Below are 15,498 nucleotides of genomic sequence, written 5' to 3' on the forward strand. Positions count from 1 at the left end.
CTCTTTATATCACTGTAAGCAATTGCAGACACCTGTGCTAATTAGTTTGGCAGGTGTGTCCAATGAAAGGCAAGACTACTTAAGAAGGCTGTCTCACATTATTAAGCAGCCTACATTTTCTGCCAAAATGGGAAAGAAAAAGGATGTGTCGGCTACTGAGAAGCAACAAATTGTGGAGTGTTTAGGTCAAGGCATGACTACAATCAACATTGTGCGATGATCAGGATGAAGTGTCTTGGCAATCAAGAAGTATGTAGCTGATTCACAGTACACACGTGTGCGTGCTGATAAGGGCAAATTGAGGACTCTTTCCTACAGGCAATTACGTCAGGTTAAAAGAGCAGCGGCAAAAAAGCCTTGTCATAGCAGCAGACAAGTTTTTGAAGCTGCTGGTGCCTCCAACGTCCCCCGAACAACAAGATGCAGGGTCCTTCAGAGGTTTGCAGCTGTGCATATGCCATCCTGTCGACCTCCTCTATCCACTTCACACAAGCAGAAACGGCTCCAGTGGGCCAAACATTACATGAAGACTGATTTCAAAACTGTTTTGTTCACGGATGAGTGCCGTGCAGCGCTCGATGGTCCAGATGGATGGAGTGGAGGATGGCTGGTTGATGGACACCCCACGCAAACACGGCTACAGCGCCAACAAGGAGGAGGTGGAGTAATGTTTTGGGCTGGAATCATGGGGAGAGAGATTGTCGGCCCCTTTAGGATCCCTGAAGGCGCTAAAGATGAACGCCATAATGTATGTGGATTTTCTCAAACAGCACTTCCTGTCATGGTTCAAGAAGAAGAACCATGTATTTCACAGCAAGATCATTTTTTTGCATGATAATGCACCATCTCATGCTGCACATAAAACATCTGCATCTCTGGCTGATATGGGCATAAAAGGGGACAAACTTATGGTGTGACCCCCATGCTCCCCTGACCTCTACCCCATTCAGAACCTCTGGAGCATCATCAAAAGGAGTGTCTATGATGGCGGGAGGCAGTTCACATCTAAGCAACAGCTCTGGGAGGGTATTCTGTCCTCATGCAAAACAATTGAAGCAGAAACCATCCAAAACCTGACAAATTCAATGGACGAGAGAGTTCAGAAGCTCCTTTCGAACAAGGGGTCCTATGTGAAAATGTAACATCACCTAGAATAAAGTTTTGAGTTGAAAACTGTTTGATTTCAGTTTCTAATAACCTGCTAATGCTTATAATTTCAAAAATGACCATTTTTTTGGTCTTTATTAAAATGAAAAGGTTGATCGAAAAGTTTGGGGGATCTAAGAGTGTGGCAAACCAGTAGTCATGATTACTTCGAATTCTGACAATATGAGGGTCATGTTGCAGGTAGTGCAGCAAGAAGGCACTTATGTGTCTTGCGCATCTCGGAGCCCCAAAATTATTTTCCGGGCTAGATGCAGCTAAAAATTATTATTGATTTTAAATCTGGTGGAGCTTAGTATAGATGGGCTAATAGGATCAGTGCTGCACACTGCTACTGACGCGCCCCCTGGGCCAGTGCTGTAGGGGATACCCGGAGCCGGATCTCGATGGGGGTAGTAGTCCTTGTGGCGGTGACCCGGTCCGTGCCCAGGGTGTCAAACTATGTGGCAGTCTATGGCAGTAGATGTTAACTTGATTGTCGACTACGCCACCCGTTGAATGCGGCTTTGAAGCCGCCGCTGCAGAGCAGTCCACTGAGGCCGGTGGTATATGTGCAGCAGTGATGGTATAACCCCCAACGGGAGGGGTATGGCCTCAGGGCAGCAGGTGTAGATGATGGGGGTTGTGATGATGCAGAAAGAAGATTCAGAGTCAGGAGATGCAGTTCAGGGTTTTTACTTACTGGTGTTCTTTTGGTCACTCTGGCCTTGAGTGACCACCCGAGACGTGCTGCGTCCACCAGGTCCTGGACTCGGCCAACCCCCAGGCAATTCCGGAGCGTGGTCCTGAGCTCCTTTCTGACTCTCCCTTCCTCTGGCCGTTCCCACCAGGGATCCACTTTTGGCCGGCTCCCTCGGGTCTCTTGGTGGTCAAGCCTCCTCTGGGCTCCCTGACCCTATACTCGGTGTGCCTTTCTAGTGGATTTGGTGAGGGTCGTGGCAGATCCTGACCACGACCTCCGGTTCCTGGCTAAGGGTTGCTTCTGCCTCTGCCAGCTTGGGATCCGGTACCCGTGTCCGCCAACCCTTCACCCTTCTGTCCTTATTCTGGGATCTTGGGGTTCCTTCTTGTTTCCTCTCTGGGTCCTTCTCACTCCTCTCTCTCTCTCTCTGCAGGCTCTGCTCTGGAGCTGGGCCCAGCCGGAGCCACAGCTCCCTGTCAGCCCTTCTGGCTGAGCTCCTCTGCTCTGCTCCTCCTGCCTGAACTGAACTCTGAACTAAGATGGTGCCCACCTTATATACTCCCTCTATGTGTGAGCCCAGGTGACCAGCACCCAATGAGCTCCTAGCTTTACCCAGACTGCTCCCCCTATCTGCCCCTACACTACTGGGATGTTCCACCCCCCTCCCACTCCAGCCAGGGACAGACGCTGTCGTACCTGCACATATACTGGTGGGAGTACCGTTGTTCTGTCCCCCAGAAATGGGATGTATGTAGTGCATGCAGCCTACTGAGCTCAGTTCCACACTCCATCCTCACCCGGGAGTGGAATACCACACCTCTGGCTTGAGGTGTAATACCCCTGTAGCAGCCGAGTCCTCAGGGTGCTACACTACAAAGCCCAAATTATTTTCCAGTCAAGATACAGATAAACATGATTAGTAATTTGAAAGCTTAAAACGGTTGGTAGGGTGATTTTAACCAATCATCAAGCTTTTACTCTCCCCAGGATGACACAGGGGTAGAAAAGTCGTTTCGGATCCATGATTTGTTCATCTTTATGAACGTGAGTCTGTCTACATTATCAGTGGAGAGCCGCGTGCGCTTATCTGTCAGCACACCACCAGCAGCGCTGAACACACGTTCAGACAGAACGCTGGCTGCGGGGCATGACAAGATCTCCAAGGCGTAAGTGGCTAGCTCCGGCCATTTATCCAGATTGGAAGCCCAAAAAGAGCAAGGGTCCAGTGACACAGTCATGGCTTCAATGTTTACTTGGAGATACTCCTGTACCATCGTCTCTAGGCGTTGACTATGTGTCAGACTTCTTGTCTCCTGTGGCCTTGCAAAGGATGGGCTAAAAAAGTGGTGAAATGATTCCGCAAAATTGATGTTACCAGCAGATACTGTGGTTCTGTTACGGTTTGAGTGCTGAACACTTGACGGTCCCACGGTTGGCAAGTTGGAACTGTGAGATTCACTACGTGCACCACTGGTGTTTTGTGGAAAAGCACATGTAAGATTCTGCAACAGTCTCTGCTGATACTCCTGCATGCGTGCATCCCTTTCTATGGCAGGAATAATTTCTGCAAATTTACTTTTGTACCGGGGATCTAACAGTGTGGCAACCCAGTAGTCAGGATTATTTCTAATTCTCACAATTCGAGGGTCATGTTGCAGGTAGTGCAGCAAGAAGGCACTCATGTGTGTTGCGCATCCAGGAGCACCAAGTCCCTGTTGTGTTGGTGGCGAGGTAACAATCATGCTTCCTTCCTCTGTCCTCTCCCCCCAACCTCGCACAACAGAAATGTGATCAAGGTCGCCCTCATCTGATGAGTCTTCCATCAGTTCGTCATCCACTTCTTCCTGGGCTCCTGCACCTTCCTCACTAGTTTGGCTGCTACCATGCGCCCTGGTAAAACCATCTCCCCCACCCTCACATGCCTGCCGCCTTGGTGCTGCCGACCGTCTGGACCTTGCAGATGTTAGCCCTTCCGCATACAACTCCTCCTCCTCTACTTCCTCCACCTCCTCTTGTGCCACCACCTGACTCCGAATTCTGTTTAACATGTGCTCCAGCATGTAAATCACCGGAATAGTCATGCTGATAATGGCATCGTCAGCACTAAACATCTTCGTCGCCATTTCAAAACTGTGCAGAAGGGTGCATAGGTCCCTGATCTGAGACCACTCCTCCAGCGTGATTTGCCCCACCTCCGGATCTCGTTGGCCCAGGCTATACGTCAGAACGTATTGCACCAGGGCTTGTCGGTGCTGCCACAGTCGCTGCAACATGTGCAGAGTTGAATTCCACCGGGTAGGCACATCGCATTTTAGCCGGTGAAGTGGCAGGCCCAACGACTTCTGTAGAGATGTAAGTCGCTGAGCTGCGGGATGCGAACGGCGGAAGTGAGCACACAGCGACCGTGCCCTCTGCAGAAGGCCATCTAGTCTGGGATAGTGGGCTAAAAATTGCTGGACAACCAGGTTCAACACGTGAGCCATACAAGGCACGTGTGTGACATTGCCCCGGCGAAGGGCCGCACCCAGGTTTGCAGCATTGTCGCACACGGCCTTCCCTGGTTTCAGGTCCAGTGGAGACAACCATTCATGAAATTGGTTCTCCAGAGCTGACCACAACTCCTCAGCTGTGTGACTCACATTTCCCAGACATTTCAAAGTAAAAACCGCCTGATGACATTGAACCCTACTGCCAGCATAGTAAGGAGGTGTGCAGGATCCCTTCTGCGCAGTTAGAAAGCTTGTGGCATGACCAGACAGGCTTTGGGTGCAGGTGGAAGACCGAGAGGAGGTTGAGGAGGCAGAAGCAGTGGAGGAACTTCGACATAAAGAGGATTGACGCACAACTCGTGGGGACGGCAAGACTTGGACAGCAGCCCCTTGTCCTGCTGTCACCATAGTTACCCAGTGCTCAGTCAGCGACATGTAACGCCCCTGTCCATGCCTACTTGTCCAAGTGTCTGTGGTGAAATGCACCCTGTCACACACAGAGTTTCTCAAAGAAGCGGTGATGTTGTGTGCGACATGCTGGTGGAGCGCAGGCACACCTTTCTTTGAGAAGTAGTGCCGACTGGGCATCTGGTACTGGGGCACTGCGACGGACATAAGGTCTCGAAAATCCTCTGTGTCCACCAGGCGGAAAGGCAGCATTTCTGTAGCCAAGAGCTTGCAGATGGTGAAATTCAACCTCTTAGCTTTCTCATGGCTAGGAGGAAATGGTCTTTTACTTGTCCACATCTGAGGGACCGAGGGCTGGCTATTGTGCTTAGACGGGGTTGATAAGGGTGTCCTCGGCAAACTGCCGGTCTGTGAGGAAGATGCAGGCGGACATGTTAGGTTGCCTTGATCCAAAGGTGGTGCTATCAATGTCGGACAGCGCTCAACACCAGCTGGTGTTACCACCTCCAAAGAAAATGATGACCTGCCAATCACGCTGGCTGTTGCGGGTAAAGAGGTGGCAGGTCTGCGCCCCAAAACAGGTGTGACTGCTGTCCCCCCAGTCACAGAGGATGAAGAGGCCGCGGATGCACAAGATATGGCAGACGGTGGTTGGCCCGGCCGGCTAGGCCGCATTGTAGCACACTGAGCTTCCCACTGCAACTTATGCTTCATGTCCATGTGCCGGTTCATGCATGAAGTACTCAAACTATGTATTTTTTGGCCTCTACTTAGCTTTTCCTGACAAATGTTACAGATAACACGAGTTGGGTCATCTTTATCGATCTGAAAAAATGCCCAGGCTATGCAAGGCTTAGCACCCATGCGACCTGAAGAGCCACCACGACTTGTGGTGAGAGGCAGAGTTGTGTTTGAGGATGCAGTTGTTGACGTGCTTCCAGTACTACGTCTCTGTCCAGGAAGGCGCAACCTGACCTCGTCGTCACTAGCATCTTCCTCCACCTCCTCTGCTGACCTCATCTCTTGGCTGACTGTGGGTTGACAGTAAGTGGGATCTCCAACCTCATCATCATCACCCTGTGCGTTATCACACCCGTCATCCTCAGAGCCAACCTGTTCCTGCCCTGACAAAAAACTAAAGTTGTCTCTCCAATCAGGTATTTGAGTCTCATCATCGTCTTCCTCATTGTCTCCACCAACAGGAGTTACAGTTTGGGAATGAGGGTCTACATTATGGTCAGAACCTTCTGCGTCTGGTCCTGGATCCGATTCATAAAGATTCTCGGCATCAGTGCAGATCATTTCCTCGTCTGGATTCACAGAAGCGCTGGAGTCGACCTCTGATTCCCAGGCTATAGTATGAGTAAACAGCTCTGCAGACTCAACCATCTGTTCTACCTCATACTCAGACGGGCAGCTGGAGATTTGGGAGCTGTGAGGAAGCAAGTGCGATTGGGGTGACACCTTTGAGGACTGGAGTATTTGTGATGTTGAAGTTGATGTGGAGGAGAGCCCACTTAAAGGAGCACTTGATATCCGTTGAAGCACCTGCTGTTTTTGTGCCTCATCTGGAATTTGTAGCGATTGGCGTGGCCGTAAGAAAGGGATCTTATCACATTGTCCGCTAAAAGAAGTAGACATTTTAGTTTGGCTGGAAGATGGTCTTTCTTCTGCAGATGTTACTGTTGCTTTAACACCTACCCCACGGACACAACCTTTTTTCCCCTTCCCAACACGCCTATTCCCCTTTCCACCAGCAGCAGGCCTTTTTCCACTCATTTTGGTGGTTAACTAATTGACAACTCTGGAGTTGTTTGCACAAAAAAACAATGGATGGGAACCGAGCAGAGCTGAGTGGCCAAACTGTGGTATTAGGCCAAAACTATTGGCTGGGTTAGATGCAGAAAAACATTATATTCAATTTGCAACCTGATGGAGGTCAGTATAGATGGACTAATAGAGAAAGTCCCACACACAGCTAGAAGCCCAAATATTTTTTCAGAGGTAGATGCAGAAAAAAAATATATTCAGTTTGCAACCTGATGGAGGTCAGTATAGATGGACTAATAGAGAAAGTCCCACACACTGCTAGAAGGCCAAATATTTTTTCAGAGCTAGATGCAGACAAAAAATTATTTTTAATTTGCAACCTGATGGAGGTCAGTATAGATGGACTAATAGAGAAAGTCCCACACACTGCTAGAAGGCCAAATATTTTTTCAGAGCTGGATGCAGATAAAAATTATTTTTAATTTGCAACCTGATGGAGGTCAGTATAGATGGACTAATAGAGAAAGTCCCACACACTGCTAGAAGGCCAAATATTTTTTCAGAGCTAGATGCAGAAAAAAATTATATTCAGTTTGCAACCTGATGGAGGTCAGTATAGATGGACTAATAGAACAAGTCCCACACACAGCTAGAAGCCCAAATATTTTTTCAGAGGTAGATGCAGATAAAAATTATTTTTAATTTGCAACCTGATGGAGGTCAGTATAGATGGACTAATAGAGAAAGTCCCACACACTGCTAGAAGGCCAAATATTTTTTCAGAGCTAGGTGCAGACAAAAAATTATTTTCAGTTTGCAACCTGATGGAGGTCAGTATAGATGGACTAATAGAACAAGTCCCACACACAGCTAGAAGCCCAAATATTTTTTCAGAGGTAGATGCAGAAAAAAATTATATTCAGTTTGCAACCTGATGGAGGTCTGTATAGATGGATTAATAGAACAAGTCCCACACACAGCTAGAAGCTCAATATTTTTTCAGAGGTAGATGCAGAAAAAAAATATATTCAGTTTGCAACCTGATGGAGGTCAGTATAGATGGACTAATAGAGAAAGTCCCACACGCTGCTAGAAGGCCAAATATTTTTTCAGATTTGGATGCAGATAAAAATTATTTTTAATTTGCAACCTGATGGAGGTCAGTATAGATGGACTAATAGAGAAAGTCCCACACACTGCTAGAAGGCCAAATATTTTTTCAGAGCTGGGTGCAGATAAAAATTATTTTTAATTTGCAACCTGATGGAGGTCAGTATAGATGGACTAATAGAGAAAGTCCCACACACTGCTAGAAGGCCAAATATTTTTTCAGAGCTAGATGCAGAAAAAAATTATATTCAGTTTGCAACCTGATGGAGGTAAGTATAGATGGACTAATAGAACAAGTCCCACACACAGCTAGAAGCCCAAATATTTTTTCAGAGGTAGATGCAGATAAAAATTATTTTTAATTTGCAACCTGATGGAGGTCACTATAGATGGACTAATAGAGAAAGTCCCACACACTGCTAGAAGGCCAAATATTGTTTCAGAGCTAGATGCAGACAAAAAATTATTTTCAGTTTGCAACCTGATGGAGGTCAGTATAGATGGACTAATAGAACAAGTCCCACACACAGCTAGAAGCCCAAATATTTTTTCAGAGGTAGATGCAGAAAAAAATTATATTCAGTTTGCAACCTGATGGAGGTCTGTATAGATGGATTAATAGAACAAGTCCCACACACAGCTAGAAGCCCAATATTTTTTCAGAGGTAGATGCAGAAAAAAAATATATTCAGTTTGCAACCTGATGGAGGTCAGTATAGATGGACTAATAGAGAAAGTCCCACACAATGCTAGAAGGCCAAATATTTTTTCAGAGCTAGATGCAGACAAAAAATTATTTTTAATTTGCAACCTGATGGAGGTCAGTATAGATGGACTAATAGAGAAAGTCCCACACACTGCTAGAAGGCCAAATATTTTTTCAGAGCTGGATGCAGATAAAAATGATTTTTAATTTGCAACCTGATGGAGGTCAGTATAGATGGACTAGTAGAGAAAGTCCCACACACTGCTAGAAGGCCAAATATTTTTTTAGAGCTAGATGCAGAAAAAAATTATATTCAGTTTGCAACCTGATGGAGGTCAGTATAGATGGACTAATAGAACAAGTCCCACACACAGCTAGAAGCCCAAATATTTTTTCAGAGGTAGACGCAGATAAAAATTATTTTTAATTTGCAACCTGATGGAGGTCAGTATAGATGGACTAATAGAGAAAGTCCCACACACTGCTAGAAGGCCAAATATTTTTTCAGAGCTAGATGCAGACAAAAAATTATTTTCAGTTTGCAACCTGATGGAGGTCAGTATAGATGGACTAATAGAACAAGTCCCACACACAGCTAGAAGCCCAAATATTTTTTCAGAGGTAGATGCAGAAAAAAATTATATTCAGTTTGCAACCTGATGGAGGTCTGTATAGATGGATTAATAGAACAAGTCCCACACACAGCTAGAAGCCCAATATTTTTTCAGAGGTAGATGCAGAAAAAATATATATTCAGTTTGCAACCTGATGGAGGTCAGTATAGATGGACTAATAGAATGATGCTATGCCCAAAAGATTTTACTTCACTAGGTGCAGTAAAAAAATTGGTATTCTATACACAGGTGGTATATCTTGCAACACAGATAGGCTACTCCACTGACTAACACACTCTGCAATAGGCCAAAAAGGATTAGCTTTGCTAGATTCAGCCAAATGCTGTGAAAAAAACTTGCACAGCACTGGCACAGACCTGCCTGGCAAAAACTGATAGGAACTGATGTAACCTAGTCCTGAAAAGGACTGCAATTACAATTAGTCTTTACTCCCACAATCTATCTATTTAAGAGCACAGACCTGCCTGATAAAAGTCGTAGGAAATGCTGTAACCTAGTCCTTAAAAGGACTGCAATCACAACTATTCCCTACTCCCAAGCTATCTGTATATTTTTGCGAAAATTGGCTTGAAATTAACAAGGTATAGCGCACACAGCAACAGCGGTGCCGTCTAACACGCAGCTGCAGCAGTGAGAAAATGGTGGCGACGGGGAAAATGGCTTGGTCTTATAGGGCAAGGACATGTGACATACACTGCCAATCACACATGCCCTTGCTTGTGTGAAAAAAGCAGTTCGCTCCGTGTGTGCGCTGCTGATAGGCTGACAGATTGCACCTCCCCACTGTAAATGCGGGAAAGAGAAAAAAAAATGGAGATCTTCATTGTTCCTGCAGAGATCCATCCCCTGCCCCTCCCCCCACCCCGCTGTACACTCAAACTGCGTATTAACATTAATTTTCATCATTACTGAGAAAAAATCCAGTTATGATTTTGGTGCACGAACAGTTATCGAACATAACCTCGAACAGCCGAATTTTTCTCAAATCGTTCGTGTTCGCCGAACGGCTCGAACACCGCCCAAAACAGCTCGAATTTGAGATTGGCGAACAGTTCGAGTCGAACAACGCTCATCTCTAGTTACTAGACATATTTTAGACAAGATATTCTTCTGTTTGATGGGCCAAGCTCTGGATTCCTGAAATGCAACTTTAATCTTTCAAATGCATAATTTTTCATTGAGATAAAGATAAGTTATTGAAAAAATGGTTTTCCAGGGTCTACTTTTGTTGCTTCATAAGCTTCGCCTTGAATATAATAAGAGGAGCTTTACTCTAGCGCTTCTTTCCAGTGTGCTGATCAGGTCTTTAATGACTTCAGGTTGCAGCAATGAATTCATGACTTACACAACATACGACCGCTGCTTCTAATCACTGGGTTCAATGATGATGCTGATGTAGTCGGCACAAAACTGCTGAGCCTGTGATTGGCTGCAGCAGTCACGTGCTGTAGAAGTGATGTCAATGCTGCAGGCTGTCAACAAAGAACGAATGCAGCAGAGAGGCAGCGCTGGAACAGCAGTGATTGAGCAAAGCTCATTTTGTTATTTTTACACTTAGGAAGCCAATGAAGTAAAAAAAAGTCAATATCTGAAAACTCCTTCAACTATCTATGTATATTTAAAGGGAACCTGCTAAAACAATTTACCTGACGGTGTATGTTACTACAGAGCTTAACATGCCATGGTCAACTGGTCATGGTTGGAATGTGAAGATGTGTCAGGTGCGATGTGAATAATTGCTGAGTGTGCATGCTTATATTTTTCAATGAAATAGGCTATTATTGTGCAAACAGGAAAATAAAATAAAAGCTATAGATATTTGATATCACCATAAGTGCACTGACCCATGCAATAAAAGCAACAATTTTCTTTCACCTTGTGGCAGAAAAAAAAACCAACTTCATACACCTGCATTGTTGGTAGGATAAAAAAATAATTTTGTCTTGAAATATGACAATGAAAAAAATGCTTTGTCCTTACGATCCGAAAATAGGCCAGTACCTGAATATATCAATGTACCTTGTAATCATCTTCTAGGCTATTAGACAGCATTACAATAGTGGTAATGCGCTTCTCCCAAATCATGTACCAGAAGTCTTCTATGGTCCCGGGCAATGGGTGCTGAGCAGCAATAAATTCTTTCTTAGACATATATCCCTGACGAAGGAGAATAGAAAATAAATGTTGAATATGTGCGGCATGGATGAAAAATTCTGTGAAACTTTACATTTTTGGTTTTAATTAATGACATAGGTTCAGGGGTGTAGTTATAGAGGGTGCAGAGGTAGCAGTTGCACTCAGACCATGGTTACTAAGGCTCCCTCTGTCATTCAATGAGATACCTGTATTATATGTAGCGCATGCTGGGTAAGGGCGCTTACAAATTTTACATTTGCAATGGGGCACAGAATTTTTAAAGGGGTTGTCAACTACTCGGAACAACTCCTTCATAAGCAAAATGTTTTCCCCATATAAAATAATAACAAATTCGAAGTGACAGCTTAGTATAATTGTCAGCAGAGAATGAATGCTCAAACCAAGTGCAGGCACTCAGTGCACCTGTGGCATAGCCAAACATTTAAGTGTGCCTTCACACCTACTTGTTTTCCATCTATCTTCGCCCTTCTCTAGTTCTATAAATCCAGAGCTGTCAATCAAAGAAAAGGGGAGGACGGAGATAGAGGAAAAACAAGTAGGTGTTAAGGAGCACTTAAATTTTTGGCCACACCAAGGGTGCACCGAGCGCCTGTACACGGTTTGAACAGTCCTTCTGTGCTGACAGAGTCCCTTTAAACTACTTCTCAGGTCTTTACCTTAGCTATATTGAAATCATAATATATACAGAAAATGGGTTATTATATTTCAGAGCGCTAGATATTAAAAGTATCTTCATCATCCGTTCTCAGTCTTTATCAGCTTCTCCGTAATTTATTTCCAAGAATGTTAAGTAAATGACTTACAGGAATATAACTGGCGTTAATATAACCATCAGAGGAGTTTTTAAGGGTCGACAACGTAACTCGAGTTTTATCATCTACAATATAAAATATATATCAAATAAAAATATTACAATGAAAAATGACATGATAATATTATATGATAGTAATAGCTAAAAATTAATTTTAATAATAAAATTAATAATAACTCTAACAATTAGTAATATATCTTGTAGAATTCAAAATAGGTTTTCCACTAGTATAATATTGATTATGTATCCTGAGGATAGGTCACAACCATCTGGTCGGATGGTGGAATGATTTTAAAGGGGCGGACACAGAATTGCAAGAACAATATGTGAGCCCTTTGCAGTCAAGTAGCTAATCATCATAATGCACAATTCCACCTGCTTTGGAGGTAGAAGTGGCCCATTTACCTCTCGTGCTCCTGTGCAGCTGCACAGTTTGCACCAAGGTATGTCCATCGGATTCAATCAGTTGTTATCAGCTCCAGCCGCGGCTGCGTGTAAATAGTGTACAGAGTAGTTCATCAATTTTACAGTACTAGAAAACCCCTTTAAAATTATAAATGAGAGTAGTGGGCTATGTAGGGGCTTACTGTATTGTGAATAAGAATGGTGACTCCAAGTGATAAATGTATTCACTCATTTGTAGTAGGAGTAACAGAAGAATGATACAAGGCAAAGTGCTAAAGAAAAATTCTTCAGAATTGTTATGCCAAATACAGATACATGTCAGGAGTCTTAAGACTTCATCTTTATTCAGTAGATCATGATTTTACAATACATGATATTTTGGGGTGCTGCACTTTGCTTCCGCAGAATTTGTCTAACAGTAGTTTCAATGAATAATCATTTCTCTGATTTAAAGCACCACTACAGTGTATTTTTAAATCTGGAATGGTGCTTTATATGTAAGTCCCCTGCTCCCTGTTTCATAGTTACCTGCCACCGCCTTCATTTGTTTCCAACGTCGCTCTTGTCGGTCTTTGGCAAAAAGTGACCCATCGGCAGCTCCGGTGTTTCATGGAACTGGGCAGAAGTCACTTTTCAATACAAGTCTATGAGAGCCTTGTTCAGGCTCTCATAGACTTGTATTGAGAGCGTGTGACATAGCTTCTGACTTCCGGCCAGTTAGAAGCTGCTGTCACAATGTTACTAGATGCCGGGGGGGGCGAAATGGCACCAAAAAAACTATAAAGACATCGGAGGGTGAGTATATGACTGGGGGCGGGGGGCTTAGATTTAAAGCGCCACTCCAGCACTGAAAAAAGCAAACTGCTGGAGTGGTGCTTTAAGTTACACATAGACAGCTCTTCTGTAAGCAAAAAATGAGGCTTATTGGTAGAGGTAGTGTATGATCTACTGATAAATGAGGCATTTGTAGCATGCTTAATTGCATATCTTAAAGAGGTTGTCCGGAACTTTTTTATTTTTTTTTAATATGGGGCTAAGAACTTACAGGCAGATAGTTGCTAATTACCTGACTGTTCTGCCTGGCGCCTTTCTCTGCCGGCACAGAGTGGTCACAGACCAGTCACAGACCACTCCTGCCGGCGACTCAGCGGCTTCTGCTGACGTCACGCCTACAGAGCAGCGGTTTCTCTTCCGCTCTGCTCTGTTGATGGGGTGTGACTGCTGATGCCTAACTGCAGGAAACCGGCTGTCAATGAGCCTGAAGTCGGCATTCGTACCCCGTCGACAGAGCAGCCGGGAAGAGGAAGCGCTGCTCTATTGACGTGAAGCGGCGCATGACCACTTTGAGCTGGCGCCACGTAGAACAGGCAGGTAATTAGAAACTACCTGCCTGTTTGTTCTTAGGCCCATAGTTAAAAAAAATCAAATAGTCCCAGATAACCCCTTTACTATGGCAGTGCTGGGTCTGTAATATGGACCAATAGGCACTTTGTTTATGGAATGGCTGATTCAGTGGCAGTGACTTACATGGATAGGGTGCATCTTCACGGTTCTTCTCTTTATTTGCAGGATGAGCTGCCACACACCTTGATTGCAGGATACCTATGGGCTGAAGTCTCTAAAAAAGTGAGAACATATCAAACTTACTATTCAACATTACAATCAAATCTAAAAATTTTATCAGCCATTAAAAATAAGCGGTGAGGCTCTGAACATTAGTGTTGTGGCTTCTGTTCATAAAGATGCTATGGATTAGTGTTTAAAACATATGACCGAATCTTGATAGATCGTCCTTTTAAATATCAAATAATGCTAGAATCCTTATGCAAAGGACAAATTACTAATGACTAGTAAAAAATATAAAGAAACATAACAGTAAATATGTCACAAGTACTAGCAGATAGTCCACACCCTGTGTATGAACCAGAACGGGAGCTCTCAAGATGCCTATGTATTCAACCAACTTTACAGTCTGTGCTACAGCTTCAATTCCCGGCCCGATTGTGGGTCTCCTGATCTGGATATAAATACGAGACTGATACATGGTACTGTGAATCCTACCTTACATAGATTAATGTCCACTGTATTATATCACATTTTCTTGGGAGTTGTTTGGCAAAAGGTGCCGGGAGCCAGCCCCTGCACAAAAACTAGATAAAGAGGAGGATGGAGCTGTAATATTCACAGCAAGGAATAAAAGACAGACGGCTCTGGAGTGCAGTGTGGCATTTAGTAGATGTTCACCTATCAAATCTATGGTAAAATATCACAACTTCTAGAAAGTGGAAAAAAGTGTGTAACTGTAATCACAGCTTAATGTATATGCTGATCGTCTTCTGATATGTTTTTATACCTACATCATACTCCGAAACAAAGCCTAATTCATTATTTGCTTGCAGGGTTTTGAACAATTTCTCATAGTTTTCTTTCTTAGTTGGGCAGTTTCTGAAGGAAAATAAAATAATTAAAGAGTAAGAGTAGAAGAGTTTCTGGAAAGAGACAGAGGCAGAGACATACACATAGGGTGCTGCAAATTTCTAGTGTTTATCTCACCCCAGTGCTGGATTTACAGCTACACTGATCATTACTCCTTTATAATGTCATCCATGCTGCCGCTAAGAAAGTGCTTCAGAGGGATCTCCTGATATCTCTGTGTAGAGTATGGAATGTGTCCTTACTTTATGAAAGGGATAAAAACCTGAAGAATGAAGTCTTTGATGGTATCAATCTCCACTGCCTATTTTTGTTTGTTCCAATACCATAATTGCCTTCCAATGTAATTCAAACAATTCTCCTCTCCATAATAACATCTGTTTGTTTCAAAATTTTCGCTGCTTTTACAACTACTTTTAAATTATATGAAAAATCTATTATTTTACATTATGACTACTTCAAATAGACTCATACAATACTCAATACACATTGTCCTACTCCAGATCTGTGCCCGTCTCTTTCTGTCTAGCATCTCACTTCCAATTTACTGAGGACACTTAAACACATTAAAACCAGCAGCATACGCTACTAAGAAATCTCACACTGTTGGCCACTTAATTTCAGCACAACTAAACTATCTGTAGATCTAATTTTTGGGGAAAATTTAGCCAAACCTGGCAAATTCTAATTCCAAAATTTTGATCATCTTTAGTCATTAGATTTCCACA

The 15,498-nt window shown here is 43.8% G+C and overlaps 1 protein-coding gene across 1 annotated transcript in view; it reads right to left on the reverse strand.

The window, feature by feature from the left end:
• Positions 1-15,498, reverse strand: part of LOC141173600 (receptor-type tyrosine-protein phosphatase eta-like) — an 88,833-nt gene that overhangs the window by 53,933 nt on the left and 19,402 nt on the right. Inside the window, exons 9-12 of the mRNA XM_073657899.1 lie at positions 14,695-14,782; positions 13,865-13,955; positions 11,925-11,998; positions 10,984-11,121 (exon numbers count right to left, since the gene is read on the reverse strand). Coding sequence (XP_073514000.1) covers positions 10,984-11,121; positions 11,925-11,998; positions 13,865-13,955; positions 14,695-14,782 — 391 coding nt within the window. The remainder of the gene's footprint in view (positions 1-10,983; positions 11,122-11,924; positions 11,999-13,864; positions 13,956-14,694; positions 14,783-15,498) is intronic.

Source organism: Phyllobates terribilis, unplaced genomic scaffold (assembly GCF_046119375.1).
Source record: "Phyllobates terribilis strain yellow unplaced genomic scaffold, ASM4611937v1 Scaffold_13__5_contigs__length_258822181, whole genome shotgun sequence".
In the NCBI taxonomy this organism is placed as follows: Eukaryota; Metazoa; Chordata; class Amphibia; order Anura; family Dendrobatidae; genus Phyllobates; species Phyllobates terribilis.